Genomic DNA, 19,493 nt, shown 5'->3' on the forward strand with positions numbered 1-19,493 from the left:
CCCCTCGCAGCATCACCACACCTTGCCCAACAGTTACCAAGATTACCTTAGGTCACGTGGAGTTACAGGCAGCAGAAACCTTGGGATCAGGAGCTGGGATCTGGAATCAGAGACACCTAGTTTTGAGTGCTGAATTCCCGTCTCTTCCTAGCTTTGGGATAATGGCAGGATACTTCGCCTCTCTGAACTTTGATTTCCTCCTCTATTGAATGTGGATAATAGTGCCAACTCTAGACAGTTCATCAGAGAAGAAGGGATCAAGAAATGGCAGTAGTCAGAGTGATTACGGAAGGCAGACACTGTGTTTTATTCACTTTTGCTTTCCAACGGTGCCCAATTCGGAGCTTTACATGTAGGAAGAGCTTGCTAAATATTTAATATTATAGAATGAAGGTTAAAAAAGCTAATGTACTTTATGAAGAGGGTAAGAATTGATAGTTTCACCAGATTGCCTCCCCAAATGGCCCAAGGAAAGAAATAGTTATAATTGAACAACTGAATAGAAGACCCAGACTTAGGGCTTGTCTGTCCCTAGCTTTTAAAAAAAAAAATGTGGTAAAATATACACAACATGAAATGTATCATTTTGTGGGGGAAGAGGGAGAATCCCTCTGCCCCTTTCCTTAAGGTCCTTCTGGCTGGCCAAATAATTAACAAGACAGGTTAGCAGGAGAAAATAATACCAAGTTTAATAACATGTATACATGGGCGAAACCAGGGATGCTGAGTTTCTCAACACAATAGCAGAAATTCTCTTGTTAAATACCATCTTCAGCTAAAGACAAAGGAAGATGTTGGGGGTGAGGGGAGTCAGTTACGGGAGATTACCACTAAAGCACAGTAAACAAGAGTAAGGTTATTATGCATATTTAAGGCCTCACCTTCCACACTGATAAGTTTCTAGAAATGAGGTCATCCCCCCTCTTCCCAATACAGAGAGGGAGATACCTTTACAAATGGAGATTTCCCTTATAAATGTAAATGTTTGGCAACTCCTTGCAGGGCGATCTAGAGAATGTGGCCAGAGAGACAGAATTTTTGATAAGAAATGGGCTTGTTGGTGCCTTTCCTATTGTAACATCTATTTTACATTATATTACAGCCATCAGATAGAAAATCTGTTCCAGGAAGGACTTACTATGTCAAATTCTTCAGGCAGTTAGTTGGGGAGGTCAAATGTCCGTCAGAGAAAACAATCAAGGTAAAGAGATATATTTCAGGGTGGCCAAATCTTGATCTCCCACAATTTCAACCATTTTTAAGTGTACAGTTCGGTGACATTAAGAACATTCACCTTGTTGTGCAACCATCACCACTAGGGTTTGTCTTTTTTGTGTGTGTGTGTGAGGAAGATCAGCCCTGAGCTAACATCAGATGCCAATCCTCCTCTTTTTTTTTTTCTTGCTGAGGAAGATCAGCCCTGAGCTAACATCAGATGCCAAGCCTCCTCTTTTTTTTTTTCTTGCTGAGGAAGATTGGCCCTGAGCTAACATCCATCTTCCTCTACTTTATATGAGATGCTGCCGCAGCATGGCTTGACAAGCGGTGCATCTGTGCACGCCTGGATCCGAACCTGCCAACCGCGAGCCGCTGCAGCGCAGCATGCGCACTTGTGCCACAGGGGGCAGGGCTTGTCTTCCTTCAACACAGAAGTTCTCTGGATAATGCCTCGGATGTGGAAATGGCACTTTAATACATCTGTTAATAAAGCATAAATCTTACTTTTTTTCAGAGATAAAACCTCTTTCTAAGGTTCTGTACTTCTTCCTGGAGCTCTGCACATTTGAATTAGGTGAATTATGGTGTAGTGACTTAGAACTAAACTTGCTGGTTTAAATCTTGGCTTCCCCACTAGCTCACCGCGTGACCTTGGACAAACTACTTAAGCTTCTTTTCACATCCTAAAAGAGGCATTATAGTAAAAGTATTTATCTTAGAGACTTGGGGTGATTCAATGAGTAAATCATGCCTGGCACATGGTAGTTGTGAAAAAGCATTAGGTATTGTTTTTATTATTAGAAATAATGTCTTCCAAGTCTCTTTCCTGCTGGCCTGAATGTGCTGTGAGGGCAGATTTATCAGTTTTGTCTACTGTTAATGGAGTTCCTTGCAAATACCTCCAAACAGCCTTTTGGTCCCACTCCCCCTCCCTTTTTTGCCTTTAAAATGTTTTTTGTTGATTTGCACATGGCCTTATTTGAGAAAGGGTTAAGATGGCTGACCCCTATTTCATGAGCTTTTGGGGTTTTATTTTAAAGTTAAGTGCGTTTGGGGCAGGAGATGGTTAGGAAAATCAGCACTTCCTTTCTTGACCCGGCCCGAGGCTACAGCGCTCAGTGCCTTCCAGGCGTTGTGTAGGAGCTCTGGGCTTCTCCTGGAACATCTCCAGCTCCCCGCTGGGAAAGTTGTGAAACCGCCTTTAGGAGACGCTGTTGGTCAGGGTTATCCTAACCCCAGGGAAGGGGAGGGGAAAAGGCATAGGAGGTATTGATGACGTCAGCAGGAAACTAATACCAAATTACTCAGATCTAGTTTTCGCTTGTAGTCTCAAGTTCTCTTCCCGCGCAAATGGGAGCTTCCTTGGAACTTGGAGCACCCAGAAGTTTCTAATCTCTTTAAAGCTTTGTTTTCAGGCAATTTCCCCAAGAACCATTTACCTCCAGAGGATCGGTGGAATTTGATCTGAAGGTATGTAGTTAACTCTCTCCTGCTGGGTCTCCCTCTCTAGCCTTCTCCTTTGTTCAGGGCAGAGAAACTTGCAAAAACTCTTGTCAGCATCGGCACTGTTTCTGCCTGGATTGATTAGCCGTGCCAGGAAAAATGAAAGTTTAAAAAGCCCCAGGAAGGCTCCAACACAGCCTTTTACCGGCAGGAATATGCTAGTCCGAGAACGGAGTGCAGGCTTGCCAAAGCTGGAGATTGGAATCTTCAGGGAGCTACAAGGCAAATGCGTGATGCGTGAGAATAGGAACATGATTCCAGAAACCAATCATTCGGTTTCTACTCTCACAGGGCGGCTAGAGGGGAGATCTCAAGGATGATCACATTAAAATGGCATTTTTTTTTTAGTTTCTTTTTTCTAACAGTAAAAGTAATATATGTTCATTGCATAAAATTTGAGAAACTCAGACAGGAACCCAGAAGAAAATTCATATTATCTATAATCTTACCACCTAGATAGAATCACTCTTTGTTATTGATGTTTTGTTTCTTGCTATGTTCTCCTTCCTTTAGACAGTAGTTTCTTGTTTCTAAATAGCCAAGACTTGCATGGTGAATATATACCTCAAGTCATTATAGAATGAGTAATATTACATTGAAAAATTTTATCAATTTATTGCTCCTCTGATTAGAATGAAATTGAGTGTAGAAAATACCACAGTTTATGAACTGGTCAGGTGGAAATACCTACTTAGGTCATTTGTGACTTCCTGCATTGATCTGAGCAGCCCTTGTCTAAAACCGTTTCTCTCCGGGGTCTGGGATTGTGGCTTCTGATTATGAGAGACACAGGCCTGCCCCGTTATGGTTAGCAGTGTTATCTTGTTGTCCTTGGGTTGGTAGACACTTCAGAAATACAAGCCCCCAGATGGCTTTATTTCTAAAACGAAAGGCATAAATCTAAGTGCTGTTTCTGCCGTTTGGTGGGAATGAATCGAGAGCTCCAAGCGGGAGAAAGTGTGCTGTGTCATGCTCCCTTTTGACTAGCCCCCACCGGAGAAATCAGGGTAAACTGAGTTCCATAAACTCCAGACCTCCTAAAGGGTTAATGTACAAGTATTGGGGTTGAGTTTTCTGGGCTGTTGGTTTTTGAAGTAAGCTTGCAGTGATTTTTATTTTTCAGCTCTTCTAGCAAAGTCTAATGCCTGGAACAGAGGGAGCCTGAACTGGAGGAGGGCGTGGGAAGCTAGGGTGTTGTGTGTCCTCTCTCTCTAATGCCCCACCTCTCTGTCTCTCACAGGCTGGCCATGACATCTCAACCTCAAAGCCTGAGTTCCAGTATGGATGATAACTGTACAATGAACTTTCGAGGGAAGCTTCTGGCTATTGATTCAAACCTGGGGGATCAAGATGTGGAACGCTTGAAGTTTCTCTGCCGAGACTGTGTCTCCCACAAGAAGCTAGAGAAGTCCAGCTCAGCCTTGCATATTTTTGACCATCTCTTGACAGAGGAGCTGCTGAGTGAGGAAGACTCCTTCTTTCTGGCAGAGCTCCTGTATATCATCAAGCAGAAGTCACTGCTGCGGCACCTCTGCTACACCAAAGAGCAGGTGGAGAGCTTGCTGCCCGCCAGAAGGAGGGTTTCTCTGTTCAGGTGAGGGGGACTGTGGTCAAGACAGGAGGGCTTTCCATTTAGTGTTCGTTCAGGCACTGGGCTTTGGAAGGAGGCTGGGGTTAAGATTTTTTTCTTTTCTTTTATTTATTTATTTTTTTGGTGAGGAAAACTTGCCCTGAGCTAACATCTGTTGCCAATCTTCCCCTATTTTTTGTATGTGGGGTGCTGCCATAGCACGGCCTGTTGAGCGATGTGTATGTCCACGCCCGGGATCCGAACCTGCAAACCCTGGGCTGCCAAAGCAGAGCATGTGAAGTTAACCACTACGCCACTGGGCCAGCCCCAAGATCTTTTTCTTATCTACCTCCTTGGATGATACAGTGATTCTAAACCAGGAGTTCTGGCAGCTTTAGGTGCTAGTGAGATGAGAGGTTGGGAGGTCAGCAGAGCTTCAAAACCCAGCTCAGAGTTTGGGTGGCTTCCCTTTGTTTCGCTCCTCACTTCCTGAGGTTGCCCACAGGCTCCTCCTTCCCAGCCATCCTTCCTCCCGTGAGTCACTGTGTGTCCACCTATACTCAGCGACTTGAGAAGAGAGGCATGCATACTTGGAGCCAAATAAGTGAAATGAAGAAGGAGATGTGTCTCTGGGGTCGGGAGGGACATCGCTTACGCCATGTCCAGTTACGTTTTTGGGTGAAACCCAAAGAGATAAAATACAGGCATCAGGCCTCTCATGGGTCAGACCTTAGACAACACTGTCCTAAATTGTCCGCTGACGTGGTTTCTACATCAGAGAAGCTCACAAGGAGGAGCCTTCGTGTGTTCTCTTATGGCCTGTGCAATGAGAATCCTTCAGGCCGCAACGCTCAAACTGGCTCCCAGAACCTGAGCTACCCTTGGTCAGTGAGGGAATTCTGGAAATCGTTATCTCCACTCTGCTGGTTAAACACCCGAGGAATGGTCTCTGGCATGCAGAGGTGTTAGTGTGTGACGAAATACTCCGTTTTTCTGGTTGTCGATTATGTGACTGTCTAGAAGTTGGGGAGTTTCCTTCCTTTTCAACAGTGGACTTTAGCTGACTGGCACCAGGTCCTCTCTGACAAGGGCTTATAAAGTGAGCTGAATTTCTAGAATGGAGTTGGGGGGAGGGCGTGCCAAAATTGAGTTTTATGCCTTGCTGGTGTGATGCAAAACAACGCTGGACTTGGATCAGAAGGCCTGCCCCTGCTGCTTACTGTGTTATCTTAATTTAAGAGGCCACTTCAAGCTCAAAGTTTTAGTTTTTGAATCTATAAAATGGGGTTAACAATTATCCACTCACAGGGCTGTGATCAAGCGCATGAGAGAGAACGTTTGTGAGAGCACTCGATTTCCTGTGCTGTCCTCTGCAAGGGCGAGGCTTTATTTGTCTCTTTGGGTGTGTGTCCTAGAAACCTGCTGTACGACCTGTCAGAAGGCATGGACTCAGACAACTTAAACGGCATGATCTTCCTTCTGAAGGACATGATTCCAAAAACCCAGATGGTGAGTGGGTCATATGGAATGGGGTCTTTGTGAGCATTTAATCAGGGTTTCGGAAGATGCTGGAAAGGGTTTTAGGAGGGTTTAGATAGTATCTTACAGTGGTGAGGAACATCCACTTTGGGGTCGATGGGCCTGGATTCTGTCCTGGTTCTGCGACTACCTCCTGGATGTGGGGCAAGGGATTGAACAGTTCTGAGTCTCCATTTTCTCATTTGTCATATTGTGGACAATCATACTACTTCCTTCCAGGACTACTGGGAGGATTAGATCAGAGAGTGTACACAAGCGTTAGTCTGGGGCCTGTGTTTGGCACATAGTAACCAGGCAATAAGTGATTAACTGCTCTTGGCATCCACGGTGTTTTACATATGGAGCTGTGCAGGGCACAGCAGGGAATTGAGGAGGTGGTGAATCACGCAGAGGGAATGTGTCATTTATCACTTGCGTTAGTTGGGTTCTGAGGGAGCCATGTGTCCTTTTCAGTGGACCTGACAGTGTCTCCCATCTAGAGTTTCTGTGAAAATCAAATGAGACAAGTGTTTGAGGATGTGCTGTGTAAAGCGCTGTAAGGTGCCTTGAAGTAATAGTACTGTTTTTATTTTTTTGTGTGTGAGGAAGATCAGCCCTGAGCTAACATCTGCCAATCCTCCTCTTTTTGCTGAGGAAGACTGACCCTGGGCTAACATCTGTGCCCTTTTTCCTCCACTTTATATGGGATGCCGCCACAGCATGGCTTGCCAAGCGGTGCGTCAGTGCGTGCCCGGGGAACCGAACCTTGGGCCGCCAGTAGCAGAGCGCGAGCACTTAACCACTACACCATGGGCCGACCCTGACATCCTCCTGTTTTAGTTTTCTACATTTTTTTTCTTTTTATCTTTTTATTCTTAAAAGAAAGAAAACCAACAAAATATGAGTACAGAAAATGACACAAAACAAACATACAGCTTATAAGGCTAATCCCCTTGAAACCACCACCCAGGTCAAGAAGCTGAATTTTGCTAGCTGCTCCAGAAACCCCTCCATTTGCTCTCTCCCAATCCCAGGCCCCTGCCACCCCCCAGGAGCAATGCTGTCCTGGCTTTATTAGGAACCACATTCTTATGTTTCTGTATGGTTTTATCACTTACCTGTGCATCTCTAGACCTCAATTTAGTCTTGATCAGTTTTTTCTTTTGTGTCTTTTAATCTACAGGTTAAACTCCCCTCCCTCCAATTCCTTTCTTTTTCTTCTTCTGTTGATCAACCCCAGGACAGCTGGCCCGTAGAATTTCCCCCAGTCTAGGTTTTACTGATCGCTCATACTTGTGAAGTTCAGTGGGCTCCTCCATCTTTGCATTTCCTGCAAATTGGCAGCTAGATTCCGAGTCTTTGTCAGACTCAGGTTGGATCCTTTTGGCAAGATTAAAGCTGTTCTTGTGTTGTGTTCTTTCGTCAGAAGGTACACAATGCCTGGTTTTCTCTTTTTTGGTGTTAGCAACTGTTGATGTTCAACAGTTCTATATATTGGTTCTTTGGGGGTTGCAAAATAGAGATATTAAAATTCTATCATTTCGTTTTCTCCTCCTCTACTATTTGGTTTCTCAGTGATAGTTTATGTATAAATCCTTGATACCTTCTTTTATTTACCCAGTGTTCAAGATAATTGACTGGTTTCCTGTCATTCTCTGAAAGTGACCCATTATAAAAAATATATAAATTTGAGCTCATGGATTTAAACCTATTTCATGTGTTTCAATACTTTGCAATTATTATCCTTATTGAAGTTCAAATTGTCCCATTTTTTGCCTAGTGGTAGCCTCTTCAAGTTGGTTCCTGAGTCATTTTGACATTACCCTAGTAGCCTTGGTATGACAAGATCTGTCAGGTTCATTTTGTACATTTTCTGCCCAGACCTAGAATCCATCATTTTTCCAAAAAGCCCTGGTTGCTTTTTATGAGAAATGTTATTTCAAGACTACAGACTAGATGCTGGAGATGCTCATTGCTTCTGCATTGATGACTGTTTCTAGTTTTTTTTTTTTTCAAAGGATAGTGCTAGGAATTGTGTGTGTGTCTATTTTTTTTCTTTGTTTTAATATAAAATAATTCATGAATTTATACTGCTGTTTTCAAGTCAAATTCATGGTTTTGATTAATCTCTTCTATATTATATCTGTATCTTCTTTTTTCCATACTGAGAGTCCTGGTCCTCATGTCACAGGGGATGATAGAATTAGTTACATGATGATTTCTTTTATCCCGCAATACACATACAACACTCCCAGAATATCAATATTAATACTTCTACCACCAATATTATTATTCACAACAGTTGAGACATTTATTTTGTGTGTGCTATACCCATTCTCTCCCCATTTGTTTTTAGGGTTGAAATATGTTTACATTGTCAGAGTATATAGCCACTATATACTACACTCTCTTTTTTTTTTTTTTTTTGTGAGGAGGACTAGCCCTGAGCTAACATCTGATGCCAATCCTCCCCTTTTTTTCTTGAGGAAGAGTGGCCCTGAGCTAACATCCATGCCCATCTTCCTCTACTTTGTATGGGATGCCACCACAGCATGGCTTACCAAGTGGTGCATCACCGCGTGGCCGGGATCCAAACCTGCCCGAGCGGGGCCACGGAAGCAGAGCGCGCACTTAACTGCTTGCGCCACCAGGCCAGCCCCTACACTAGCTTTTTATTTTTTTAATTAATTAATTAATTAATTAATTTATTTTGTGAGGAAGATCAGCCCTGAGCTAACATCCATGCTAATCCTCCTCTTTTTGCTGAGGAAGACCGGCTCTGAGCTAACATCTATTGCCAATCTTCCTCTTCCTTTTTTTTTTTTGTTTCCCCCAAAGCCCCAGTAGATAGTTGTATGTCATTGTTGCACATCCTTCTAGTTGCTGTATGTGGGACGCCGCCTCAGCATGGCTGGAGAAGCGGTGCGTCGGTGCGCACCCGGGATCCCAACCCGGGCCGCCAGCAGCAGAGGCGCGCACTCAACCACTAAGCCACTGGGCCGGCCCCTACACTCTCTTATTAAATATTTATTTATATTATTTTTACACTCTCTCTGTTTTATTCCCCATTTAGTCCTCTTTTTATAAGTAAATATATATGCGTGTGTGTATATATATTAAGTACACACACGCATATATCCTAAGCATCCATGAGTTCTTGGAGAATTAATTAAAAAGCCAGGGGGTTTTGGGGCTGGCCCAGTGGCGCAAGCGGTTCAGTGCGCATGCTCCGCTGCAGTGGCCTGGGGGTTTGCCGGTTGGGATCCCGGGTGCGCACCGACGCACCGCTTGTCAGGTCATGCTGTGGCGGCGTCCCATGTAAAGTAGAGGAAGACGGGCATGGATGTTAGCCCAGGGCCAGTCTTCCTCAGCAAAAAGAGGAGGATTGGCAGATGTTAGCTCAGGGCCGATCTTCCTCATAAAAAAAAAAAAGCCAGGGAGTTTTGTTTTAGAGAATACTTTTTTCACGTGCTTGCGTTTGCATTGGTGCAAAATGATTACCCGCTCAAGTGACAGCATTTTACCTTAAATGCAGAATTTCTCAACATTAGAGGAGATTCCTGTAGTTTGAAAAGCTCTCCAGGTTATTCTGATAATATTCTCTCCCAACTTTGGGCATCGTTTCACGATCGTCCAGTCTCAGGGTTTATAAATTAAATGAGACCACTTTCTGTGGTTCTACCTCTCCGTACATTAGGACAGGAGTCTTGACCTCCCGCCACGGGGTGGCAGATGAGGAGAAAGGCATTTGTTAAAGGAGTCCATGATTTCCCACTAAGAAAAGCTGGGGAATGTATTTCTCCCTCTGCTGTTTCCACGGGTTCTGGACCTCTACAGAAACATTTTTATGGTCAGGACTATTCCAAACGCTTATCTCCCTGCTAAATTAGCTTTCAGGTCATCGAAGGCCCATGCTCAAGTAGCCAAATGATTTTATGTGTTTCTCACTCGGTACAGCAGTAAAAGGAGAAGTCACTGTGTTCAGTTGTGGCATAGAACTGTGGAATTACCAGGTCAAATTCTGGAAAACTGCACTTCCTTCTTGGATTCCAAATGATCTCAGCTTTATTCTGAAGGAGATCTAATTCTTCACGTCAGAATTGTGGCTGAGTTATGGCCTCAGATAATCCAGGTCGATCTCTACTGGACTTTGTGATCAGGCCAGCCTTCTGAAGTGCATAAAGGACAATCTCTGAGCAACCCGGATGAGTTTCCATACCAGAGCTTAGTATGGCTGCCTTATCTACAATTGCAATTGCAAAAGGTTTTATCACAGAAATAAATTCTTTACCAGCCAGCGGAGGAGGGCCTGAACACGCCTCGGTCAGAAAGGAAGGATTCTAAATTCATATGGTCTCTCTAGAAGGATAAAGATGACCTCTGTAGAGTGTTCTAGGTTTCCTTTTTGATAGCTTTCATGCAAATTTACAGCTGCCCTCACACATCTTGAGAGACACAAACAACTGTCAGGAAATCCGTTCTCTGTGTAACACTCAACCAGAAGGAAATCACACCCAGGTTACTAGCTTTTGAGCAAGGAAGCAGAGCGAAAGAGCTTTCAGACTCTTCCTGCCGATACTTGGCAGGGTGGTGTTCTTAAACTAGAGTAGCGTACAGGCTTCTTTTAAATTGTGTGTTACTAAACATCTAATAAACTTTCTACAAAGTATAATGAATTTCCATCATTGCGTCTGGAATCATGTCTTAGCCCCTTTTCTTCCTCCTGGTAGGATGCTGTCAAGATAGGAGTTTCTGTTTTGAGGTTCAGAGAGCTCATTTGCATGTAACCTACTACTATATTTGCATATAACCTTTTCGGGGGTTATATGCAAGTATAGTAGTAGCTGACTCCTCTGCCAGCTGGTCAGCTCTGGGTGAGTCGTCCTTTACCACCTCCTGTCTCCTGCTTTATTCCCTAGCCAAGTTGTTGTTGCTGTGCTGGGGCTGCAGGTGGGGACACACACATTTCTTTGCCTTTTCGGTTCTCCTACCTGTCTCTGGAATTTCTTGAAAATTTGTAATCTCTTTTGATCAGATGAGGACAGAAATCAGTTAAGACTTTGTAACTCTGGCCTTTCCCTTGGTTGTTGGCATTTTGAGTGCCTTGTTTGGACACACACACACACACACACACACTCTCATTAATCCTTTCTCATCCTTATATTACTGCGCTGTCTTCCTCCTTCCCTTTTTTTTTATAATTTTATTTATTCATTTATTTTTTCCCCCAAAGCCCCAGTAGATAGTTGTATGTCATAGCTGCACATCCTTCTAGTTGCTGTATGTGGGACGTGGCCTCAGCATGGCCGGAGAAGCGGTGCATTGGTGCGCGCCCGGGATCCGAACCCGGGCCGCCAACAGCGGAGCGTGCGCGCTTAACCGCTAAGCCATGGGGCCGGCCCTCCTCCTTCCCTTTACTGCCAAACTTCTTGAAAGAATAGTCTATACACACACACTTTCCACCAACTCAACTCTTAGTCACATTCTAGTGCATTCCAATATGGCTTCAGCCTCCATCGCTCCAATGAAACTTGCTGAAGCCACTATGAGCTTCCTCATAACCAGATTTTTAGTTTCTCATCATTTTTCCCATATAATTTTCTCTGCTTGGAATGTCCTTTCCTCTGTTGGCTGTGAAGGCCTAGTTGTCCCTTGAGACACGATTCAAGTATCACCTCCCATGTGCAGCTTGTGTGGAGCCAGCTCTGTGGAATAGATGAATGATGAATCAATGAATGGTGTCACCATTTGAAGTCACCTTTGACTCTTCTGTCATTTGTTCACCCACTTCCAATCGATCTCCAAACTCACCAAATTATACTTCAGAAATGTCTCTCAAATCCAGTGGCTCGTCTGCATTTCCACCGCTAGCTTTAGACCAGGTCTAGATTATCTCTTCGCCAGAATATTTCATCTTCCTGCCAATATTTTCTCTCTAATCCATTTCCTCCTTTAACCTAGCCCGGAGACTTTTGTTTAAAAACAAATCTGTTCGTGTTACTGTTCTTCTTAAAAATCACTACTGGCACCTCTTGATTCATGGGCCACTTGCTCAAACTCCTCACGGTGTCCCTTTCCAGCGTGAAGCAGCCCTCTGTTCCAGCCGTGACCTCGCTCTCACTCGTACTTTGTACTCAGGGCTGCTTCTCAGTATTCCTGAACGCGCTGTCCCTTTTCAGCCATTAAGCATGTCTGGAGGCTTCTCCCCCAGTTCTCCCCCTGCCTCTCTAACTGCTTCTGTGTGCACTTAGATGCTGTTTAGATATTCACTTTCTGATTAGCTGCTCCTTTCTGTGGGCCCTAATATAACTTTGTTCGTAGATAGTTTTCATAACCAGATTGATACACTGATTGAGAAGCCGCTATCACTGAAAAGACTATGGTGCCTTCTACCCCATATGTAATTTGATATTAAAATAATACTAGCCGCTTTGCAGTTTTTCCCAGGAGTACTTAAGAATATTTTCCTTTTAAAATAACAAACACAAAATTCTCTTAAAACATTTTCCCCGCATTTCTTTGGTGCCCCTGTTTTGCTGCTGCCCTAATTCATTCTATCATTTATAGCTGTGAGTTAGAGGCAGCATAGCTCAGTGGTCAATAAGACGGGCTTTGGCATCAACTGCCAGAGTTCAAATACGAGCTCTGTCACTTATTGGCTCTGTGACCTCGGAGAAATTACTGAACCTCTCTGTGCCTCAATTATTTCATATTTAAAATGGGGATTATAATAGTATCTACCTCACTGACTATAGACACTCTACCTTATTCATCAGAGCAAAGCCTGGTCCCTCGTGACCACACAGGTGATGTTCAATGAATGAATGGATAATCGTAGGCGTGTAAACGTGACTCTGTTGATTCTCTTGCAGACTTCTCTAAGTTTACTGGCACATCTGGAGAAACAAGCTCAAATAGATGAAGATAATCTGACGTTACTGGAGGATCTCTGCAAAAAAGTTATGCCTAACTTTATCAGAAAGATAGAAAAATATAAGAGAGAGAAAGGTAATGAGCTTATGCTTGCTTGCTTGCACCAGACCCTGGGACTTAAACCAATTGGCCATGTATGATGTTTACTCATCACTCTGATAATATTGTCTTGGGAGAGCCAGAAATCTCCCCATTTGTTGATTCCACACACGTTTGTTGAATGCTTACTTTGTAGCAGGCTCTGTTTTAGAAGTTGGAGATACAGCAGGTTTCAGAGCAAAGCTCCTGCCCTCTGGAAACTTATATTCTAGCGGGTGAGAGTAGTTTTAGATGAATGTTTTCTTCTGATTCTTATATGAGAGTGAGAGTACTGTACAGGAAATTTTTTTGAAGGAAATAAAAACGGAAGAGGCAGGATGGCCTGGGGGTTAAGAGTGGGGTCTTAGAGTCTGGTTGCCAGGACTCCACTTGTTAGTGGTACAGTGGCCTTTCCTTAGCCTTTTAGGTCTCTCTTTTGCCATCTGTAAAGTGGGGATGGCAATAGTACCTACCTCATGGGTTTTTCTGAGGATCAAATGAGGTAATTCCTATAAATGCATTCTAGCACAGAGTAAGCATTCAATCCATATTGTTGTGAATATATTTGTTAGAGAAGAAAGTCATGAAAACTTTCATATTCTCAGGAACTATTACCAGAGAAGAATTTTATTTTCTTGTTTATTTTTCAGTTTGTCTTGTAAAGGTAGTAATGCTGTGGTATTACACAGAGGTAGTAACACAGGGCAGAAAGCAAACCTGGCTGCCTCCCATACGTCAATATGCTAAATATTTATGTTTTTCTGAGTCCATATGTCTACTGTTAAACAAGAGCTATAAATAAAAACTCATAAATATTCTCATGAAGCTTTTACACCACACCCATATTTTAATTCGAAGTGTCAATCTAGTGTGCAAATTTCTCTGGCTGAAAACGAAACTAGCCCAAAGGAAACTTCTCTCTGAGAATTCTATTAACACAAAATGAGTTGAGGAACAAAATATACTGTTGTTAAATTGATAAAATCTCCAACAATAACCAAAGCAATGAATAACTGTATAATTTAAGTAAAAGTTATGAAGAATAAAGAGTTCTTCTAACCAACAAGTTATCGAGTGAGAAATAAAAAGCAGGAAGTTGATGTCGAAGTACTTTTGGAATCCTCTGCCTTGAACTCTGAACGCTGAGACTTTTTTTTCTGATCACATTGCCATTTTCCTGTAATGTCGTACCCCACACAAAGTAAACGTGTGGCAGGTGGTCAAATAATAATAATCATTATTATTATTATAATAATCTTATTTTGGGTATTCGGACTCTGGAGAAGGCACTCTAATTTTTATGTGGTAAATGCCTCAGTGAGTCTTGAGGACTGAGCTGTATATCAGAAGAAGAATTCTAACTTTGATTTTTCTTTTCTACAACCTACCTGCTATGTGATCTCTTTTGGATGTTGAAAGAAAAAACTCTTGTTTTCCTCTACTACTATCTCACCAACACTTCTGGAACACTTTTGACCCCAGATGTGTGCGTTTTTCCATACCAAGAAATTCTCTAATTCTCTGCGGACACCAACTGGATGTCCTAGGATTTAATTCCATTCTGACGCTCATGGGAGTTAGCACAGAGCCTAACTAAAGAAAGTTAAGGGCTCAGTTCCCCGACTACCCCCCACTTCAGATGCCACTTGCAAGTAGTGGGTCCCCAGATTATCCACCGCTTCTGTCTGACTTGGCTACAAACTGGGGGTTCCCATGACCCCCTCCTCAGGTTCAGTAATGTGCTAGAATGGCTAACAGAACTCAGGAAAACAGTTTACTTAGTAGATTATTGGTTTATTATAAAAAGATACAACTCAGGACAGCCAAATGAAAGAGATGCCTAGGGCAAGGTATGGGGGAGGGGACACGGAGCTTCCCTGCCCTCTCCAGGCAGTTCATTCTCCCAGCACCTCCACGTGTTCACCAACCTGGAAGCTCTCCAAACCCCTTCAATTAGGGTTTTTATGGAGGCTTCAAATGCAGGCACAACTGATTAAATCATTGGCCATTATGAGTAATTCAACCTGTAGTCCCTCTCCCTTTCCCAGAGGTCTTAGGGTAGGGCTGAAAGTTCTAACCCTGTGATCACATAGTTGGTTCCTTGGCAACCAGCCCCCATCCTGAGGCTATCCAGGAGCCCCCAAGCACCAACTTCTCGTTAGAGTACAAAAGACACAACTTCAGAGGTTGCAAGTGCTTTAGCAGCTGTGTGCTAGGAAAGAGGGCAGAGACCAAATATATACTTATTATTATATCATAGGTGTCAATTAATATTTTAATCTTGACGTTCTGCAGTCCTAAGAGTTTGCGCCTAATTCTGCCTTTTAGGATGAAGGACTATAGGACTGAAAAGATAGTAGGTGTGCAGATTTTAGACTTTTCTCTAAGTGACTGTGATCCAAAGACAAAGTTTATTGTATCTGATTAGGACACAAACTCTGTTTAAGGGCCACCTGGATAACTTTCCGAGTTTTCTTCCAAGCCTTGGTGTTTGCTTTAGTATTTTAGATTTATTACGAAAAATAATGTACAATAATTATAATAAAATTAAATAAAAATGCACATAATGACAACAATACAGAGTGTAGAAGATATAAGGAGATCTCCTCCTCCTTCCTCCACTGCCAGCCCATTCCCCAGAGATAACCACTGTTTGGAGTATATTTTTGTAGCCTTTCTTCTATATAGAGATAATTGTGTGTGCATGTGTGCGTAGATAGACAAATATATATTTAACTAAGATCATGCTAATCGTATTCTGTAACTTGCTTTATTCTGACCTAATATATCTGACATTTTCCCGTGTATATAATACAGATATAGCTCATTCTTATTGACGGTTCCATAGAAATACATTTTATTATGTAACATTTATTTAATAACCACTTCTGAGTGGTTTTTCTTTTTCTTTCTTTCCTTCTTTCTTTTCCTTCCTTTCTTTTTTTCTTTTTCATTTTGCTATTATAGTCTGAGTTCTGGTTTTATTTCTTGAGAGAATGCTTTTGTAATCTCTACTTGGCAATTATCTGACACTTTAAGCACTGTAAATTCTAAAATAGCATTTAGTAAAGTATATACTAATTTTAAGGAACTAATAAAATTATAAAAATAATAAAAACAATAAGAAATAAAATATAATAATACAAGGAATGAAAATATAACAATAAATAAAAACAATTTATAAATTCACATTTTTTCCAGGTATATATGTGGGCCTCTTTAAGTAAATGGCACTACAAAACTACAGGTCCCTGTAAAATAATTTCTTTTGATGATTGGTTATCTTGCATTGCTGCTAGTCAGAAGATGATTTTTGTTTCCCCATCTGTGATTGTATTTCCAGCCTCCCAGGTAGTGACACCTCCCGTAGACAAGGAAACTGAGTTGTTGGATCCAGCAGAGGAGGAACTGTTTTCCCGTTCGGACATTAAACAAATCTTCAGAGCCTTACCGGTAGGTTCGCTGGTGTGTTGGGAAATGTTTAACCACCAACTCCACCACCAAACCCCTCAAAAAGAGAGAGGCCCTGATTTGTAGCGTTTGGTGTAAATATTGCCACCATGGCTGATTTCAAGCTACCAACATGACATCAACTGGATTGCAGAATTTCTGAAAATCTAGCAATTGGCTCTCCCTAACTGGTCTGAGCTGACTCCAGTCACCACTGGGTTGCTTTGAAATCATTCTATTCTTATCTGTGAGACTCTATCAGGCCAACTTCAGGGGGTGCGGCCTGAGCAGTCACACCGGGTCCATACTTTTTCAATGCTCAGCTGTCACTGTTTTGAAATTCTTAATAATGTATAAACGAGGAACCTCACATTTTTATTTTGCCCTAGGCACCACAGATATGTAGTGTGTTCTCCCCAGAGGGCAAGACCTGGGTTCCTGTAGTGCCCAGCAATGGAAGGGTGGGTTGAGGGGGAGACATTGGGTGGGTTCCTGTAGTGCCCAGCAATGGAAGGGTGGGTTGAGGGGGAGACATTGGGTGGGTTCCTGTAGTGCCCAGCAATGGAAGGGTGGGTTGAGGGGGAAATGTTGGCAGAACTTGCAATCTGTTCCTCACAACATGATCATGATCCTTGGGAGACATACAACATTCTTCTCTGGGGTTGAGGTTGCTTCCCAGTGGACTTGGGCAGTTCTGTTTTGCCAGCATCTGTCAGCATCAATGAAGTTAGCTTGGCCTTGGTATTTTTTGTTTTTTTTTTTTTTAATTGTGGTAAAATACAAGTAACATAAAATTTACCTCTTGACCATTTTTAAGTGCACGGTTCAGTACTGACCAGCACGTTCACATTGTTGTGTAACCTATCTCCAGAACTCTTTTTATCTTGCAAAACTGAAACTCTACATCCATTAAACAGTAACTCCCTGGGGCCGGCCCCGTGGCTTAGTGGTTGGATGTGAGCGCTCTGCTGCTGGCGGCCCGGGTTCGGATCCCGGGCGCGCACCAACACACTGCTTCTCCGGCCATGCTGAGGCCGTGTCCCACATGCGGCAGCTAGCAGGATGTGCAGCTATGACATACAACTATCTACTGGGGCTTTGTGGGGAGAAAAAGGAGGAGGACTGGCAATAGATGTTAGCTCAGAGCCGGTCTTCCTCAGCAAAAAGAGGAGGATTAGCATGGATGTTAGCTCAGGGCTAATCTTCCTCACAAAAAAAAAAACCCAAAAAGCAAAAAAACAGTAACTCCCTGTTCTACCCTTCCACCAGCCCCTGGCAACTACTAGTCTACTTTCTGTCCCTATGAATTTGATTCTTCTAGGTACCTCATATAAGTGGAATCATACAGTATTTGTCTTTTTTTTTTAATCCTTGAACCTTATTTTTTGTTTGTTTGTTGAGGTATAATTGATATGTAACATTAAATTAGTTTCAGGTATAAAATGTATTGATTCGATATTTGTAGTATTTGTCTTTGTGACTGGCTTATTTCACTTAGTATAATGTCCTCAAGGTTCATCCATGTCACAATTTTCTTCCTTTTTAAGGCTGAATAATATTCCATTGGGTGTATATACCACATTTTGTTTATCCATTCATCCACTGATAGGCGCTTGGGTTGCTTCCACCTTTTGGCTGTTGTGAATAATGCTGCTGTGAAGATGGGTGCACAAATATCTCTTTGAGCCCCTGCTTTCAGTTCCTTTGGGTAAATACTCAGAAGTGGGATTGCTTGATCGTATGGTAATTCTATATTTCACTTTTTGAGGAACCAACATACTGTTTTCCGTAGCAGCTGTGTCCTTTTGCATTTCTACCAACAATGCACAAGGGTTCCAATTTCTCTACATCTCACCAACACTTTTTATTTTCTTGGTTTCTGATACTAGTCATTCTAATGGGTGTGAGGTGGTATCTCATTGTGGTTTTGATTTGCATTTCCCTGATGGTTAGTGATGTTGAGCATCTTTTCATGTGCTTCTTGGCCATTTGTGTATCTTCTTTGGGGAAATGTCTATTCAAGCCCTCTGTCTATTTTTTAATTGGGTTGTTTGTGGAAGTTTTATTTTTTATTCTTAAAAATTCTTTCATATCTTCTTTACTGCTTTCATGGCTTCGTATATATATATTTTTTTATGAGGAAGACTAGCCCTGAGCTAACATCCGATGCCAATCCTCCTCTCTTTGTTGAGGAAGATTGGCCCTGGGCTGACATCCATCCCCATCTTCCTCCACTTTATATGGGACGCTGCCACAGCATGGCTTGACAAGCGGTGCATCGATGCTCGACCGGGATCTGAACCAGCGAACCCCGGGCTGCCAAAGCAGATCGCTCACGCTTAACCACTACGCCACTGGGCCAGCCCCATGGCTTCATATTTTTACAGTTATAATTTTTTATTTTTAAATTTGGAATAATTTCAATGTTATAGAAAAGTTGAAAGAATGCAAATAATACAACACTGTATACTGTTTATGCAGATTCACCTGCCTGTTGTTGACTTTTACCTTATTTGCTGAATCCTTTGCGTGCTCTATCTTTACCTATCTATCTATACACACACACACATAATTTCTCGTTTTTTTTTTGTTGTTGTTAGGAAGATCAGACCTGAGCTAACATCCATGCTAATCCTCCTCTTTTTGCTGAGGAAGACCGGCTCTGAGCTAACATCTATTGCCACTCCTCCTCCTTTTTTTTCCCCAAAGTCCCAGTAGATAGTTGTATGTCACAGCTGCACATCCTTCTAGTTGCTGTATGTGGGACGCGGCCTCAGCATGGCCGGAGAAGCCGTGCATCGGTGGGCGCCCGGATCCGAACCCGGGCCGCCAGTAGCGAAGCGGGCGCACTTAACTGCTAAGCCACGGGGCTGGCCCCATAATTTCTTTCTGAACTTTTTGAGAGTAACTTGCATACATTATGGCTCTTTATCCCTAAATACTTCAGTGTGTATTTTCTAAGAATAAGGAAATCCTTTCACAGAATTATAGTACATTTAGCAACGCCAGTGAAGTTAAATTAATACAATACTTTCATCAAGTATAAGGTCCATATTTCAATTTTGTCTGTTGACCCAATAATATTCTTTTTTTAATTAATTTATTTTTTATTATTTTTTTTGTGAGGAAGATTAGCCCTGAGCTAACATCTGTTGCCAATCCTCATCTTTTTGCTGAGGAAGATTGGCCCTGGGCTAACATCTGTGCCCATCTTCCTCCATTT

At 42.5% G+C, this 19,493-nt stretch overlaps 1 protein-coding gene across 2 annotated transcripts in view; it reads left to right on the top strand.

Moving 5' to 3' along the window:
- The first annotated feature begins 2,540 nt into the window (after positions 1-2,540).
- Positions 2,541-19,493, top strand: part of CASP10 (caspase 10) — a 32,307-nt gene continuing 15,354 nt past the window's right edge. The window contains exons 1-5 of one of the 2 annotated variants that reach the window (XM_058549584.1): positions 2,542-2,688; positions 3,962-4,315; positions 5,707-5,800; positions 12,682-12,817; positions 16,164-16,273. In XM_058549584.1, coding sequence (XP_058405567.1) covers positions 3,969-4,315; positions 5,707-5,800; positions 12,682-12,817; positions 16,164-16,273 — 687 coding nt within the window. In that variant the 5' untranslated portion in view covers positions 2,542-2,688; positions 3,962-3,968. Of the gene's footprint in view, positions 2,689-3,961; positions 4,316-5,706; positions 5,801-12,681; positions 12,818-16,163; positions 16,274-19,493 lie in introns of both variants that reach the window. The other variant, XM_058549585.1, reaches the window with a different exon arrangement.

The sequence above is a fragment of the Diceros bicornis genome, chromosome 10 (genome assembly GCF_020826845.1).
Source record: "Diceros bicornis minor isolate mBicDic1 chromosome 10, mDicBic1.mat.cur, whole genome shotgun sequence".
In the NCBI taxonomy this organism is placed as follows: Eukaryota; Metazoa; Chordata; class Mammalia; order Perissodactyla; family Rhinocerotidae; genus Diceros; species Diceros bicornis.